Here is a 16,263-nt window from a genome sequence, read left to right on the forward strand (position 1 = left end):
ACAATAGCGGTAGAAATGGGCCCAGAGCGACATTTTCAGTTTTGAAACAAATACAATTACATTACAAGCTTCTCAAATACATAATGCATTCTTATGTCAGTACGGACATGGTGAGAGCTCTTACCCTTGTAATGATGGATTGATTACATTTTTGCATAAGGTGCATCACGTAAACAAACTCTTCAGCGGTGAAAAAGGTGACAAAGATGCGAACCGTTAATCGTGCAATTTGGTGCATTCTAGCCGTCATTTTTATTCCTGGCAAAGGCACCAATTTATGTATGAAAAGTATAAAACCTTCAAAAAAGTATGCTACTAATGATGGAGTCCTATTTCTCTCCTTAGTGACAAAAACTTGTACTTATTTAACTATTGAACTATCTTTTAGAATAAAAATATTTTATATAATTATCTTTATCTACTTTAAAGGCAACCAGAATCTACATCGGTCAAAAGAAAAAAAAAGTTACAATTCTTTCTTTGGTATACTGTCTCCACTGTACACTGACACTCTTTACTAATTACTTATTAATAATACTAATCCTCCTGCTGGGGACGGAGGCAGCATTTTGCCCACTGGTAACTTTGGTAAACTATTTTCATTATAAAAATAAGGAACATTTCCAACACTTCTACATTACACTGTACGAACAAACACTTTCCCAAAAAGGCAACAGGTCACTCACAATAGGTTATAAAACTGAAAAGTATCTATTACTGCTATGAAATGGAGAACTAAATAAATAAATAAAAACTAAAAAAAAAAACTTGTTTGTGTTTTAATTAGCTCCACATTGGCTATATAGGATAAGGAGTTGCTGTTGCTGTTGTAGCTGACCGGGAACCTGCAGGTTGGTCTTCCAGCTCCAGCGTTTCATTTGCACTGACTCGCCTTTTGTTGTGCCAACATCTGCAGATTCTACACGAATTACGTAGGTGACCTAATTTGGATTCAAAATGGCGAATTTTGCCGAAAGGTGACAAGTTTGCATGCCTGTGTGTATTTCCTGAATCTGGTGCAGTACACTACAGTATATCAGACTATTTGCTTATTTAGTACAGTATATGATTTATTAGACAACAACCACAACCTGCTGCACATATATTCCACCAGTATAAGGCTGTCACACAGCCTTTTAAACCATCCTCACTCTGAAAGTCTGCACTATAGAACTATTTCTACTGAATTTGACTGTTGTTGGTAGCTGTTAAAGATGTGTTTGTTCATGTAGAGTTGCACACTGTTGTTTGCTCAGCACTTGAGACGCGTCACCTCCTACCTTTTTAATGTCCATGTCATCGAGGTGGTTTTGAACGAACTGGACGGTGGCGTTGAAGTCGGCCTGGTTGAACTCATAGGGGATGTTCCATCCCAGAGGCCCGTACTTCCTCCTCTCCTGTACTGTGCTGTGGAGAAATGCCACTCCATACAGCATTGGCTTCCACTGCACCATGTTACTGACATCCAAAAGGTCCTGGTTTAAACCTGGCGAGGGATAAATAGATGAATACATGAGCAAATCATCGAGGTTCCATCAGCTTTTGAGGTCTGCGATCCAAAACCTCCCAGGTACAGAAAGTTTGTTACTTCTATAGCAGACTTGGAATAAATACATTAGGAACAAATACTAGTGTAGATTCCCCTTTCAAAGACGAAATAAAAAAAGCAATATAAGACTAAAAAATGCTTTCAGATGGTGACTTTTGATCTGAAGGTACAACTGTTATTTATTTATTTGCTGAGTGAAATGGTTTTATTAAATTGGTTTAAACATTTTAAGATATAGTATAGTAGTAGAAGTAGAAGTAGTAGTATAGTAGTATTTCCGTAACTCCAGATATGACACACATACAGTACAGTAAGCACACTTTAAACTTAGCATAATGTGAGTTGCTAATTCTCATTCCTCTGACAGGCAACGTCTCAAAGGGCTTTCCTGAGCTCTAATGAAGTTTGGGAAATCTTGCCAGGCTCAGGAGGATAACAGTGTGGTGAAGGGATTTAAAACTCCGTCTGAAAAACTGCGGCTGAAATTCCCACGTTTAATTTACAAAATAATCAGCGGCAATTATCATCTAAATCCTCATGTTGGATTTCCAAAATGACTGAAAAATATTTCTGCGATATCCACCTAATAGGCGGTCCCATGTGTGAGGTTTGTTTGGTAAAAATGAACGCTTTGAGGGAATATAGTTCAAATCTGTACACACTAAAAAAAATGTGATTTCTTCTAATCTAATGAAGAAATGCAATTTTTAATTTAGCTGAAGACAAGCATGTACCCAGACTCACAACTGCCCTCCAGGAAACTCCCATATCCCTTTTCCATATGAGCCAGGCAAAGAGACGGCTGGTTTATACATATTAATATTCTTCTCTTGCTCCTTCCTTGAATAAAAACACCAACCACTTGTTTCAACTTGTTTAAATATTCACGATCCTTACAGGCTTTTGTTACTTGGGTGTAAAATACGCTGAATCAAGCAGCAGTTGCTTAACATCTTTTCTCCTGCTGACTTTCCCCTCGAATACATACACATTCCTTTAGTTATTGATTATGTGACGTAATGAAGGTCTGTATGTATGTGTGTCTGTGTGCATCCACAAATGAGTTGTTTACACACGTACACATCAAGAATAATAAGACTTTCCTATTCTTAATGCTCATCGTTGTGCTACTTTTTCTATCTCGCTCACACAGACACACGTCCGCAGGGCTGGACTGGCCATCTGCCATACCGGGCACTTTCCCGGTGGGCCGACGGGCCGACGGGCCTTTTGGGCCGACACAACTGTCTTTTTTTCTGTCTAATCGGCCCATAACACAGGTGGATTGGCGCATTGTTTTTTTTTTCTAAATTAACACTGGACTAATGAAAATTGAGATCTGTCTGTATCAGCCCTGCCTCCACATGCTATATGTGTGTGTGTGAGCGCGCGCTCAGCTGAGAGGTGGTATCCCAGCCAGTGCTCAAAGTGGACCGGTACATAGTCCCAGCACTGCTACATTTCGATCTTTGGCGTACCGTGACATTTTCTTACACACCAGCACTTCTCATAGGCTGCCGGTATAGCTACTCTTCTCTGCCCTCTCCATATCAGGTTCTTTGGGCGATTCGTAATTGCGATTCACAGCTAATTGTGATTCATAACGGTGCATCGCAAGCATTTTTGCGCTGCGCCTGCCACTGGCTGGCTACTCCATATCCTTGTGGAAAGCCCTGTTCATCACAGTGGAATATACAATTTTGCAACGGCAGTTGTCGAAGGTCGCCTATTAATCATGTATCCTCTCTCTTAAACCTTCCTTGATTCCTTCTTTCTCATTACACAGCTTTAGTGTTTTCAGGGAGTGGCTCTGTTGGTATACATCGGAGAGTGCGAAGATGGGTGGTGTGTGTGGGCCGGTCTGGACCGAAATGCTAAGGGCGATTTTTTTGTCCCAGTCCAGCTCTGCACGTCTGTAATGATAAACTAAGGATCAATCTGTTGACATTTTGACTTTATTATATTTATTGCCTAGCAATACCCTGTATTGATTCAGGACAGGGAGTGTGTATCTTAACTCTCAATACAGCCTCGCCACTCTCACCTCGCTCAGTAAAATGATAGATTAAGAATTCTGGACCTTCGATTAATTCTGTTTTACTTTAAGCTGAACTGAACTGAACCAACCTCCGTAGGTCCTCTTAAGCCCCGCCTTGAGGCCCTGTGGTGGTTCGTTGGTGAACTTGATTGACATCTGCAGAAGGGTGATGGGGAAGAGTCTGTGGACCTCCGTGGTCATCCAAAGGCGGAAGCCGTCGTGGACAAAGTCGGTCTCTGTCACCGTGTCCATTAGCTCATCCATGAAGTCCAGACCCAGGTGGCAGTTCTGGAGTAAGGCCCAGCCACCCTGGGGACAAATAATACGAGTAATGGTTATCATCTATATCAAGGACTGCAAAGTGATGATGTAGTCAAGATCTTTAAAAAAAACAAAAACAGGTCTTTGTAAGCAACCAAGTGAAAAGGTTGATATGTCCGTCAGGGATCAGAGAGCTTAAAGACATTTTAGAAACACATTTCTCAGAGACAAAGCACCTCCTACATTGAATGATGCCAAAAATAGCAGTGAGCTCATACCACCGACTCACATTAGCCATGGTCTGCTGCAGAAGCTTGCGAGCGTGGACCTCTTGTCCTTGTCCCATTGAGACATATCGGGTCTCAATCTTCAGCCTCTTCCCCAGCGCGATGATGGAGTCGGTCGGGTCGGAGCCCATCGACAGGAAGCAGATGAGAGGCGTCCGCGGGTCCGATTCCTCCCACGTCCTCTCCAAGTCAAGAATCACCCCTTCAGTGTACTTCTCCCCCATTGCGTCCATTATGTATTTACGGGCCTAGAGGAGAAAGGGAAAGTAAAGTAGACATGTTTGTTTACTGCTTCATAATGCCGGCCGAGTTAAAACGAAATATTGGAATATGTTTACTTTCTGGGAGGCGAGGAACTGAGTGAATAGTTCAAAGGATTTTTTAACTGGCTTACAGTTTTCAGTCAACAGTAAAGCCTGCTGCCGGAGGTCAGACAAGGACAACAACTGCTGGACTGTTTGTGAGTGCGACAAAACATATTCCACTCCAGGCTCGTCTGCAGCGGACCAAAAAGCTACCCATCAGTAAGAAGTGAATGTCCATTAGCCATAGTAGATATTTAGGCTCAGTAAGCTTCAGAGAGAAAGCCGTTTCACTAAATGCATTCCACTTTTCCTGTCGAGGGAACACTTGGCCAAGGGAGATATTACTGTAGCTGAAGAGTCTCATTAATTCAAGTCAATCAGAATCTCTTTTCCAGCCCCGACCCATCAATTGATTAAAAATATGCTGCTTAAGACAACTCCGCTGTGTTATTTCTTATCTAACCTGTGCGATGGTCCTGTCGGGACACCAGCAGCGTATGAGTAGCAGCCGTCTAAAACAGTCGAGAGTCTGGTCGTAGGAGTTTGGGACCACCTCCTCCTCTGGGGCCTCCTTATCAAACCATGACTTCCACTGTTTCTCGTTACGACTTATCTGAAAGAAAATGTGTAAACAGTTCAGACGCAGAGACACACAGAGAGGTCCTCTCGCTGGACAACCTTTCATTGCTTCCTATTACATCAAATCTGGACAGAAGGAGAAAAAAAATCAATACATACTGCAGGCAAACACATTCACACACACACACACACACACACACACACACACACACACACACAAAGCAGCCCCAGAATTAAATCTATCACTAGCAAAAAGAAAGAAAAAAGCAAAGATCAAATGTACCCTACGTTTCTGTTAAATATCTAAATGTATTCACTCCGCACTCTCCTAGATGCACACCACAAATTGTCCAAATTGTCCTAATATGCTTAAGGACCATGATGAACATGTGGCTTTCTGCACCTTTCAGTACCTGCACAGCATGTTTGGGTGCTGATTGCTACCATTTTTTGTCCCTTCTTCTTTTCTCCAAAACGTACACAACAAGGAAACACAGGTTGCAAAAAAGAAATGTGTTCGTAGCCAAAAACAAACAGAATTTAACATAAAATAACCACACTTTACATACTTCACTGTATAGACAATGTCTTATATGGAAATGCATTGTCATACAGTATGTGTCTATATATGGAAAATGCATGATCATTTCACAACAAACAGACACATCATGTAACGCATCATGTAACTCAGATGATTATAAGCATGAGGTCCTGAATTCTGCTTGTCTCATTGTACTAAGCACAAGCTGCTTGGGAAGCAGTTTGTATTGAATCCATGTAAACAAAATGTGCTTTCAAGAAGCGATATATATTAATGATATGTTAATGCCTGATAGCACAACATATGCAAATATACTGTGACGTCCCATAGCCTGCTAATCGTTGTGTTTACATGCATGCAGGAAAACCAGGTTACTAAGAAAAATGAGGTTAGAGCAGGAAATCAGTCATCGCGTTTACAGTACATGCACCACAATGACCTGGTAATTGTATAACCGCTATTTGCATGCAGCTGGTCAGTGATCAGATTTAACCTTGTGCATGCGTTTGAATTTTACAAATCTACTGTTCAGCTGTGGAACCAACTTATTGGATGTTTGGCTTCCGTTTTAGTAAGTTAGTTATTTGGGATTTAAGAACCGCCTTTCAACTCTCCGCTGATGTCACAGCTGTCCTTTCCCTGTTTGAATTTCTCTGTCATGAATATGTGCATATTTTAAAACCCTGTTAGAAACCCAGTCAAATCAGATACATGGGCAATAAATCAGGTTTCTCCAACAGAAATATAGCTGTGTGAACCACGTTGTAATCCTCCACCTAGAGCTGGGCGATTTGATCAATTAATTGAAATGAATGGTTCAGGACGAGGTTTAGAAATGAAAATTGATTTTCTCTTTAACTTGAATAATTACAGAACTGCCACCACTTGTATGATGTCATAGGCTACAGTCCATTGATTTGTTCATTTGTTTACAGATCTACATATGAGCAAATTTTGTTTTTATGGGCTATCGCTGTAATTTATTTGATGTGATTATTACACATTTTGTCGCAGTTTTTCGTTTAAATAAAAAGGAAAATCCTTTAAGTCCAATTATTATCTTCATCTCTCATTAGACAATAATGGCAAAGTACAACATAATTAAATAATGGCAGCAAGTTTGAGGAAAGTTTGACAGAGTGTTGTCGTCGTCTCCCCTCCCACCGCCGTTCTAATTCACAGGTTTCCCACGGATCAAGCCCGATGGCTGCACCGGGATGCTTTCTCTAGCAGATGTATATCTGACTGAGACTGGTTTCTCTAACTGACTGACTTTGTGAAGGGCGAGAGGAGCAGGAGGTTCTCTCCCTGTCTCTCTCTCTCTTTTCCTCTGTGTGTGTGTGTGGGTGTGAAAGCGTGCAGATGCATGCATTATGCATGAGAGAGAGAAAAAATTGTCATCCTATATCTAGAGAACATTATATCTACTTTATTTAAAGCGTGAAGTTATATTATAAAGAGGTTGAATGGCTCTGTGGGTCATTTTGAAATGGAGTGCGTCTCCTTTAATGAGTATTTATTTAGGAAAGTGAAGCGACCACCTGCTTTACATTCATATAGTGGAACACATTTACGACTGAGAGCTGCTTGTCTTTTGACCATTAGCCACTGAGCAGCTCCACTTAAATTCAAGGGGGTTCAGTGCTTTTCTGAAGAGCAAATTAACAACTGCTGTTGTTGATAGAGGAGAGTGTGTTATTTCCCACACACATTTCTGAGCCAGTCTAGGGATTTGAGCTAAAATAGTTGCCTGAACATGAGGTTTGTGTGTTTGATGTGTGAAGACGGACACAGAAGGGGGGCTCAGATGGTTTTGTCTCTCTACTCTGGGTGGTCTGACATCACAATCCTGTCCCCGCCTTGTTCTTCTGGGAAGAAGTACACGTGTATTTGTGCATGTGAAGGAATACAAGGGTGCACACATACACATTTGTGTGTGTGTGTGTGTGTGTGTGTGTGTGTGTGTGTGTGTGTGTGTGTGTGGGCACATATGCTCAGCCAAAAGTAATTGACTGGAAGTTTCTCCAAACTAAGCTCATTTCACAGAGCGCTGAGCTTTTACCTCCATGGGAGCCACCAGGCCGTCAGTCACCCATAAGGGTGTGTGTATTAATGCGTGAGTGACAGTCCATCGTGGTGAATGTGTGTGTGTGTCTGTGTGGATGTGTATAAAAGAGAGACGAAGCGAGACATGATGAGACTGATATTGACATGCTTACTAGAGCAAGGAGGAGAGCTGCGAAAAATATTTAATAAGCACCTAGAGAACAGATGACAGACGAGCAACTGTTATCTGCACACTTACTAGATTAAAGTCCTTGTGGATAAAAAAAAAAACTCTCAGCTAAAGAAAGGTATCATACACCTGTCAGGGCTCATCTAAATGTATCAAGTTGATCAATGTTTGTGTGTGGGCTGTACCTGATCCAGTATATCAGAGAACTGCCACAGTTTGCTGAGCTCTACCAGATTGAGCCAGGTCATGTCAAGGATCCATTTAGCTGGTTTCTGAGGACAGGCCTTTAGGTCCAGAGATGCACCTCCTGGATCACACACACACACAAACAGGAAGACCCAAAGAGAAAAACATATGTTTGTACAATAAATATTCAAATTAAAAAAATATATAATGATTAATACTTTAATAAACACATACAAATGTGAAAACACAACCCTGTAAAATCTACATAAAAGTCCTACTGAGTCAATGTTCAGCAGGTCGGAGCTGACAGATGGTGGAGCTGCATGCGTGCAGCAGACTGTCTGTTCTGGCCTTGCCAGTTGCTGTAGCTGGCTTTTATCCCTGCGGTGACGAGCACTCCATGTTTCTGAATCAGTGAACTGCTACATTACCAATATGTTTGAAAAGTGTGTGAACCTTGAGATGAGCTTTAAAAAAAAAAATCTATCTCCGCTAAATAAATAATGATTAAAGAATAAAAAAAAAACAGCGAACGGGAAATAGATGGCAATTTGAGCCTGACGTTATCAAAGGGTCTGGAGGCTGTGATAGCTGTGCAACAACACTTGTAGCTTCTCTCCTCTGTATGTTGAGATATGAATGCAGTCTCAGTGGAGACTTATCTGGTATGCCAGTGTACGTACTGTCTTTCTTTGGGCTGAAATCATATTCAAATATATCCAATATATATTCTAGGTACTGACACAACAAATCAGTCTCAGAAGATGAGGCATAGCAGACTGGTGAATGAAATATTTTCTCCCTGGAATCTTTTCTAAATAGTATACTGCTGACTTTACGGCAGCTCAACTCTTCAGTAAATACTTAAGTTGGAAATAAACAGCACTTGATTTTGTTTCAGCATCTAATATCTTACTAAAATTCTGAAATTTCTCAGCTTAGATGTTTTCAAACTCTTCAACCACTTCACACCACTGCAATTGGAGAAGATTTCAGGATTTGAGGGCACTCTTTAACCTGACCCGCCAGAGATGTTTTGTTACACAGAACCATCTGAGAAGCTGTCATTTGAAACTGTTTGTTTCAAAAAATACTTGGCAGGTGATTGGATGAACCATCTGTCAATCAAACTCTTGCCGAAGCCGGTTGGGAGAAGAGCAAAAAACATCTCCTTTAGTGCCGTTCCTTGCTCTTCTTAAAATGAAGAAATACTCTCCATATGTGATACTGGGTGCCAACATGTCAGTGTAGCAGACAGTACACATTTCTGAGCTCTGCACCACAGCATTGATAGTTTCAGTTATTTTCAATGAGTATCTCTCGTGTTTCTGCATCGGACAGAATAATATGAGCATGGATAAGTTTATAACTTTCTTATCCGTCAAGAAATACCAAGAAATCAAGCGAGTGCAACTCCACTGAGTGATTCAATGAAACTAAATCTTCAGAGGTTAGCCAAATACATTTCCTTTGTAATTCAAGAAGCTGTTAAATTCATACTATCTTTTTCACATATTTGTATATTTTCCAAGTTTGACTTTCTGACAATGTAGTTTATGAATGTAATAGAGCTCAGAAGCCAGCTTCAATGTTTCCAAGGTTGGAGCTTCCTGCACATGCAAAGCCTCCAACTAGCAAAACTTCAAGAATCAATCTTTCACCTGCATAAATAAATTATAAAAACAGAACTTTTAGAAATAATACCTGCACGTTGTTCACATTCACCTCTTACCTTTAATGAGTGTGAGAAACTCCTCGTGTTTGACCCTGTTGCTCTGCATGTCGATCTTCAGCGTCAGCAGCAAAGTGAAGAGGAACTTGTGCTCTTCGTACAGGCCCCGGGCTGCGGACTTGTGCACCTCGAAGGTCATAAACTCGATGATGTTGGCGATGCGTTTGCTGGTGATGGGGCTTTTGGAGGACCTGTTTCAGAGGAATTTCATAGCAGATACCACATATAAAGTTTCATTCAATTCACAGCTTGTAAGCCCCTTAGAGCTCCTATTATAATGTCACAGTTTAAATCTAACATGACTCTTACAAATCAAATATAGACCAGAGATCACAGCATGGTCCGACTGGTTAACCTAACGATTAATGCTACCGTCTGTGATGCCTAGGCAACGGTGAATTATGTGAAAGCTTATTTCTAGCCATCAAGAATATTGGAAATATTGACATAATTAGTTGCATGGTTTGAAGCGAAATCATTCAAGCTGGCAAATCAATGGTAGCCGGTTCAAATGGACTGTCACTGTATTGAAGTTTGCCTCAGGCACTCCAAACACTTTGCACTATGCATTAACAGCAAAAATGCTTTCAAAAACCAAACTTCACAGTTAAAGTATCAATAATGATTCAGTAGCTTCTACCTTCATAACAAACTGGAAATAAGTCCCTTTAGTTTGCAGCTGCATGTCTTGTAGAGGCTACACTACATCTCTCCATCCCACTACATATATATCTCACATACTGTGTGAACTGTAGACAATTACAAACTATGACAAAAGCAAGTAAGGAGCAATAGTGAAATATGAGATATAATGGCAGGATAACAAGAGATCATTAAAAAACACTCACATTCAAGGAGAACCTGATTTATATACAAGAGGTGCATACAGTAAATTGAACACCAGTTAAATCTGAAGCAATTGCCCTGCAACGAAAACTACCTTTGTGAAGCTAATCTTATTCAATATTTGTTGCATTTGTGTAAGAGATTTGATGATACGACTCTATGGTGATGCTTCAGGTTGTCTTGTAGCATTGTTCTATTGAATTACAATTGATTGTTTGGTGTTGTTTGGAAACTAATGAAGTCCCTGTTTCTCGCTTCATCTCCTAGATTTTCGACCACATAGCTCTACTTGTGCTACAAAAGATCTAGTACAAAGAGTCACCTTCTCAACAACACAATGTCGCAATCACAACCTTCACATTATGTAGATCAAATAAACCCTGTAACAAAGGTATCTTTATTTTCTAATCAGGAAGCAAATGACACAAAGCTTCTTTGTGTTATGAAGGTCTAATGAAGAGGAGTTTATTGTAATTCATGGCTAGAAGTTGGAGCAAACAGAGACTAAGAATATAGCTTGGCAATTTTGTGCAATTTGACTTTTTCTTTTGCATTCACCAATTTCATCATGCTGTTCAACTGTGCTCGATGTACAATTATAACATTCCTGACAACATATGGCAGCATCTCTTCTGCTGTTACTGTGTGTAAATGTGGAACTAGTAGAAGGATAGTGGAGAGATAATGAGATGAGCCACAGATGAGAACTGTCTGGCTTTAAGACACTTGAATTATACAGTATGAGGTGTCTGAAGTAAATTTAATATTGTTTTGCCCTTTTTGAAAATCAATTTTATGGGAAAAGCTGATATAACATCACAGATGTCTGAATTCAACTCGGTATCAGTTGCCTAGAAAGTGCTCCAGCAGCACCCACTCACGATGCCAATAACCCAAACAAGTCCCCCACTGAGACTTTACAAATCACAATGAGGGGCAAACACAATTGCATGCGTGCCAGCCTTTTAAGACAAAGGCTGACATGGAGTTGCACAGGATCGCTTGCTATTTATGGGTAAACTCCATGCTTTGAAAAAAAAAGAAAATTGAATTACAGAGAGCAGCAAATGCCAGAGTATTCTCACCTAGCCAGAGAAAGGTCAAAAAGTCCCAGGAACTGTCTCAGAGAGGTCTGATACATGACGTTCACCATGCTCATCTCTGTGATCAGGAAGTACAGGATACTGCCCCTGGTGGCCACTGAAAACACACACAAAAACACAGAAATTACAATAGCAATCGCAAAATAAGTGCGGTTGTTGAAGCACACGTTTGTAACGGAGAGTTCTCGAACGAGTTGCTCAAAATGTCTGTTAACTTTAGAACACGTAGCAACAGATTGACACAGACTTTTTATTATGAACTGAATCTGTTTCAAAGGGATGTGTGTGGTGAGCAAATGTTCTCTTGGATAGGTTCCATTTCATCATCGCTTGAGCTGAATTATAAACTGATGAAATGAATCAGTTTTGTGAACTCGGCTGGCACGCTGTAACCAACCAGAGTAAATTACCCCCCCAAAAAAGTGGGTAAATTCTATCTTTGAGCCAGTTGTCATGACCTACCAGGTCGGTACTCCTCTCTGGCAGCGTTGATCTGGATCTCGGTCTCTGCAGCAATCTGTAGTTTCTGATTGACCTCTTCAGCTGTGCGCTTGGTGTTGCCAAGGACAATAATCAGACTCTCATCATCCACCAGTGAACCCTACAAAGAAACATATTTGCAAGAACAAGTCAGAAAATGAATGAAAAAAGCAAAACATATCCTGATAATCTTCCATGGGATGACCTCATTTTTGCAACTTTCTTTCCTAGAAACAATAGCCAACGCTTTAATGTAACTCCAGATGAGCACATTTGCATCACCAACAGTCTGCTTCATAAAAAAAAATAGTGTGAAAAATGAAGACACACCAGGAATCAGATAAACTGGTTTTAAAAAGTTGCTCCAGACACTTTAATTTAGTTGGAGGCAATGTTGTTCATCACTTCAAAATGTTCCCTGATACATCACAGTTTCAGTATTTCCTTGCCTGTGTGCTGGTCAGTCGGTAGAGGAGGTTGTCCTCTAGTTCCTTCATCTTTCTCTTGTTAGATGTCACGTCTTCCAAGAGGTCTGTCCTCTCCTTCTCCAGTTCCTGGTGTCACAACGTACATATAGATTACACAGTTGTAGCGTGGTGCTAGAGGAAAGGCCATGGGATCATTCAAATCAAAAGGGTTTACACCCTGGGGGGGAATGAATTTAGATTATGAGATACTGGAAGTTGACATGTTGGCCTTAGAGAAGACAAGATGAAAGAAGAGTACATGTAGGATTTATCTTGTTATTCAGAGCTAGAAGCCACTGAATACCAGTGGTATTCACTCTCGGATGAAAGCATGAACGTCATTCTGTCATTCATATTGCTGCAAGTGAAGTACTTTGAACACTCGGGAGCTGTGACATAAAGTGAAAGCAAATAACTGAACAATGATGTTGGGCTTCTAAATGCTGCATGAACTGTGAAGACGCAGGTTTTATAGCTGAGATTGTAGCTTCACCTCCCGTTATGATTAAATCCATATTTAGTACACAGATAATGAGGCAGTTTTCTCAATTAGCATAAATCCTTCAACTCATGATCAGCCATTACTAGCGGGACCTTGGCCTTTCCACAGTCGCAATCAATGCGTTCTCTGCATTGGGTGTATTTATATTGCCCTGAATGAATGCATCAAGTCCCCGACACTTAAGATGTGTGTGTCTTTGTGTTTATATTTGGCATTGGTGCATATGTATACTCTTTTTTTTCTTGTGTGGTTGTTTCTTCACAATGTGTATCTCAGGGTCGTAATGATTGCCGTCCTCAATATTCAAAGGGTGATGATACCCTCCAAGTTATATTGTGTCACATTTTGTGCTTGATAGAGGGAGAAAAGGAGGTACACAGCAGGGGGAAGTGTTGGGAGCAGGGTTTACGTTAGCCAGCATATGCCAGCTTTTTGCTGGTATTTCGTAGTTTTCCAGCAGATTAAATGATCAACAGCCAAAATGTCTGTTGGGAAATATGCCAAATAAATAGAGGCATTAATTAATAGCATATTAAGTAGCCTAATATTGTAGGCTAGTTGCCAAGACAACTTAAATATAGACTTAAAATGTACAAAAGTGTAAATGCCTCTGCTCCGCTGTGATTCTAATTCAATACACTTTTTGTCAAATTCTGCAAATATCTCCTCACGGTCCGCTGGCTGTCCGTTCTGTGTGTGCGCTGAAAAGCCGGTTTTCATACACGGCCAGCTGACTGTGTAAATGCAAAACAAATAAATGATGATATAAATAATAATCACGTCTGTTTCTGTAATACATTTTTACTTTTGGACTGAGAAAATTACAGAGACGAGGAATGCGGTGCAACACTCGCTGTGGGCGTGTGCGTGCTTGACAGAGAGACAAAGAGTGGAAAGAGAAGGTGAACTGCATGCAATGTTTTGGTAAGGTATTAATAATAATTTGAATGTCAACATCATGAATGAAGCTTCAAACTGTTCGGGAGGCTACGGCCCTACGAGCCCCACAACACTGTTTTGAATTTGTCAAACGCGGAAATCGGACTGACCGGCCTATTTTATTTTTTTAAGACAGCTTCTTTGTTTAACTTATTTTCAAGTTATATCTAATGTAGGCTATTATATGGCAATTTAAAACATATGTCCGGTAGTTGTTCTATATGGTTGGAATTCTGGAATATTAACGGTCAAAAAAGGTTGGAAGCCTGCATTTAAATGGTCTCCGAGGGCTTTTCAAGTAATTATAAGGATCTAGGCAGTTCGCATCAAGCCGGAGGAACATCCTTTCTGTGGAAACATACTGAAATTTAAACAAACTAATAGGCAATGATGTAATAGTGCAGTATATATTAATTGAAATATGCAGCCAATTATACAGTATATACAGTAGCTACTGTAGACTCTAAAGAGCAACTCTACCTGTTTTTCTGTGAGGATGACTCTGCCCAGCAGCTGGTCCTCCAGTCCTCTCATGGTGACGGTGAAGTCGATGATGGAGGTGCGGGCGCTGATCTCTGGGGTATAAGCCGGGTTAGGCAGCTTGGTGGTCACATACAGCCTGAAGCCCTTCATTACATCCACCTCTTTGTCACCCACTTTCACCTGCGAGGTGAGAGAAGGAAAGATAAAGAGCGCAAAGTCAGTGTCACAAAATACCTATACCCATGCAGAAGTATCAAAAGGCACAGGAAAAATGTGCTGATTATTATTCAGCCGAATCCGCCCTACACCGCCTCAAGACAATAATGTAAGATATAGTCACACATTTGTCATGACAGTAGTATAAGCAGATGTCTCAAAAAGCCATACTGACAAACATGATGAAGGTATCCTGGTGTCAGCGAACAAACCCTTTGCAGATATAGCTGCATTTCCTGTGTGCGTATGTTTGTGTAAGTGTGTACACGTGCATGGGTGTGTGCGTCTTGTGTTTGCTCTGATCAGCATTAAATTACTCATGGCAGTATAACTTCTAATTATCCATCTGGCGGTTTGTCCCTGGAGCAGTCGGCCGCAGACACCTTCACTTCCTCCTCACACCAGGATATTAATAGAAATTAAAGCTTTTCAGAAGAGGTTGGGAGGGAGAGCTAGACACCTCTAATTGGGCCTCTCAATAGGTAGCCGAGAGACTTGAGTGTGTTGTCTGCATGTAACACGTGCTCACTTGCAATCCCCATACCGTAGTGTGTGTGCATGTTTTCCTGCAGTTATATGGTATGGTTGATGTGTGTGTGTGTGTGTGAGTGCGTGCATGTGTGAGATAGAGGGAGGCAACTGCAGTGTCAGCTGCTGAATAACCAGCATCAGCTGGAGCCAGGAGTTGAGAGGCGATAATGAGAGAGAGAGAAATGCCTACAAGCAGACTTTCACTCTGCCTCGTTCTCGCAACCTCTTACATGCTGTGTGATTTAGTTTTTCTGTGTGTGAGAAAGAGAGAGGGATCGCAATGACAAATTAAAAAATTCATTGTTGTTGTGACGTACAGCACAGCACAATGACATAAGTTCATGCTTATCAGGATGAGAAAAGTTCACATGCAAAATCATTTCCTCTCAATGAGTTTTGTGGAAGTTATTTTTCAAATCTTTACAAGCAACACAGAAAAGACACATTTATGTGTGCAATAAAAATGTTTTTTTGAAAGTTCAAACCAATTTCTTTGGCAGAGAGACCAATTTAGAGTGCTTCCTTGTCATGTACAGTACTATATTTCCTGTAAAACCGAGGATTCACATCCTCAACGCTTGCTTCTGGGCAATTTTCCAAATTAAAAATGTCTAACTCCAACACGCATTACAGGAAATTAGGATGCTGACACAGAGAGTGGTCCATTTCTCACGGTCCAGCCACAAATGAAAAGAGCAAAAGATATCTAGCAGGGTGGGGGCACAATATTGGATTTCACTTCCCATCAACAGGAAATGTACTACTATACTGTAATTGTGTTTAATGGGCCACACTCTCATTATGAACTCATTCATTAGACTTGCCATGGTAGAAATCAGTCGCAGTGTGGGTAGATATTAGATGCAAGATTATCATGTTTGTCTATTAAGATTTAATTTTAAATGACTTTAAGTGTTAATTAAATGACCTCACTAATGGATATTCAAACGTTCTTCTCATCTCGCACGAAGCTGCTAAAACA

At 40.6% G+C, this 16,263-nt stretch overlaps 1 protein-coding gene across 3 annotated transcripts in view; it reads right to left on the reverse strand.

The window, feature by feature from the left end:
- dnah5 (dynein, axonemal, heavy chain 5) overlaps positions 1-16,263 on the reverse strand; it is a 103,844-nt gene that overhangs the window by 11,538 nt on the left and 76,043 nt on the right. For all 3 annotated transcript variants that reach the window (XM_037784867.1, XM_037784868.1, XM_037784869.1), the window contains exons 72-81: positions 14,532-14,714; positions 12,593-12,697; positions 12,126-12,264; positions 11,646-11,760; positions 9,715-9,905; positions 7,982-8,103; positions 4,904-5,053; positions 4,138-4,383; positions 3,677-3,896; positions 1,281-1,486 (exon numbers count right to left, since the gene is read on the reverse strand). In XM_037784867.1, coding sequence (XP_037640795.1) covers positions 1,281-1,486; positions 3,677-3,896; positions 4,138-4,383; positions 4,904-5,053; positions 7,982-8,103; positions 9,715-9,905; positions 11,646-11,760; positions 12,126-12,264; positions 12,593-12,697; positions 14,532-14,714 — 1,677 coding nt within the window. The remainder of the gene's footprint in view (positions 1-1,280; positions 1,487-3,676; positions 3,897-4,137; positions 4,384-4,903; positions 5,054-7,981; positions 8,104-9,714; positions 9,906-11,645; positions 11,761-12,125; positions 12,265-12,592; positions 12,698-14,531; positions 14,715-16,263) is intronic.

The sequence above is a fragment of the Sebastes umbrosus genome, chromosome 11, assembly GCF_015220745.1.
Source record: "Sebastes umbrosus isolate fSebUmb1 chromosome 11, fSebUmb1.pri, whole genome shotgun sequence".
Lineage (NCBI taxonomy): Eukaryota > Metazoa > Chordata > Actinopteri > Perciformes > Sebastidae > Sebastes > Sebastes umbrosus.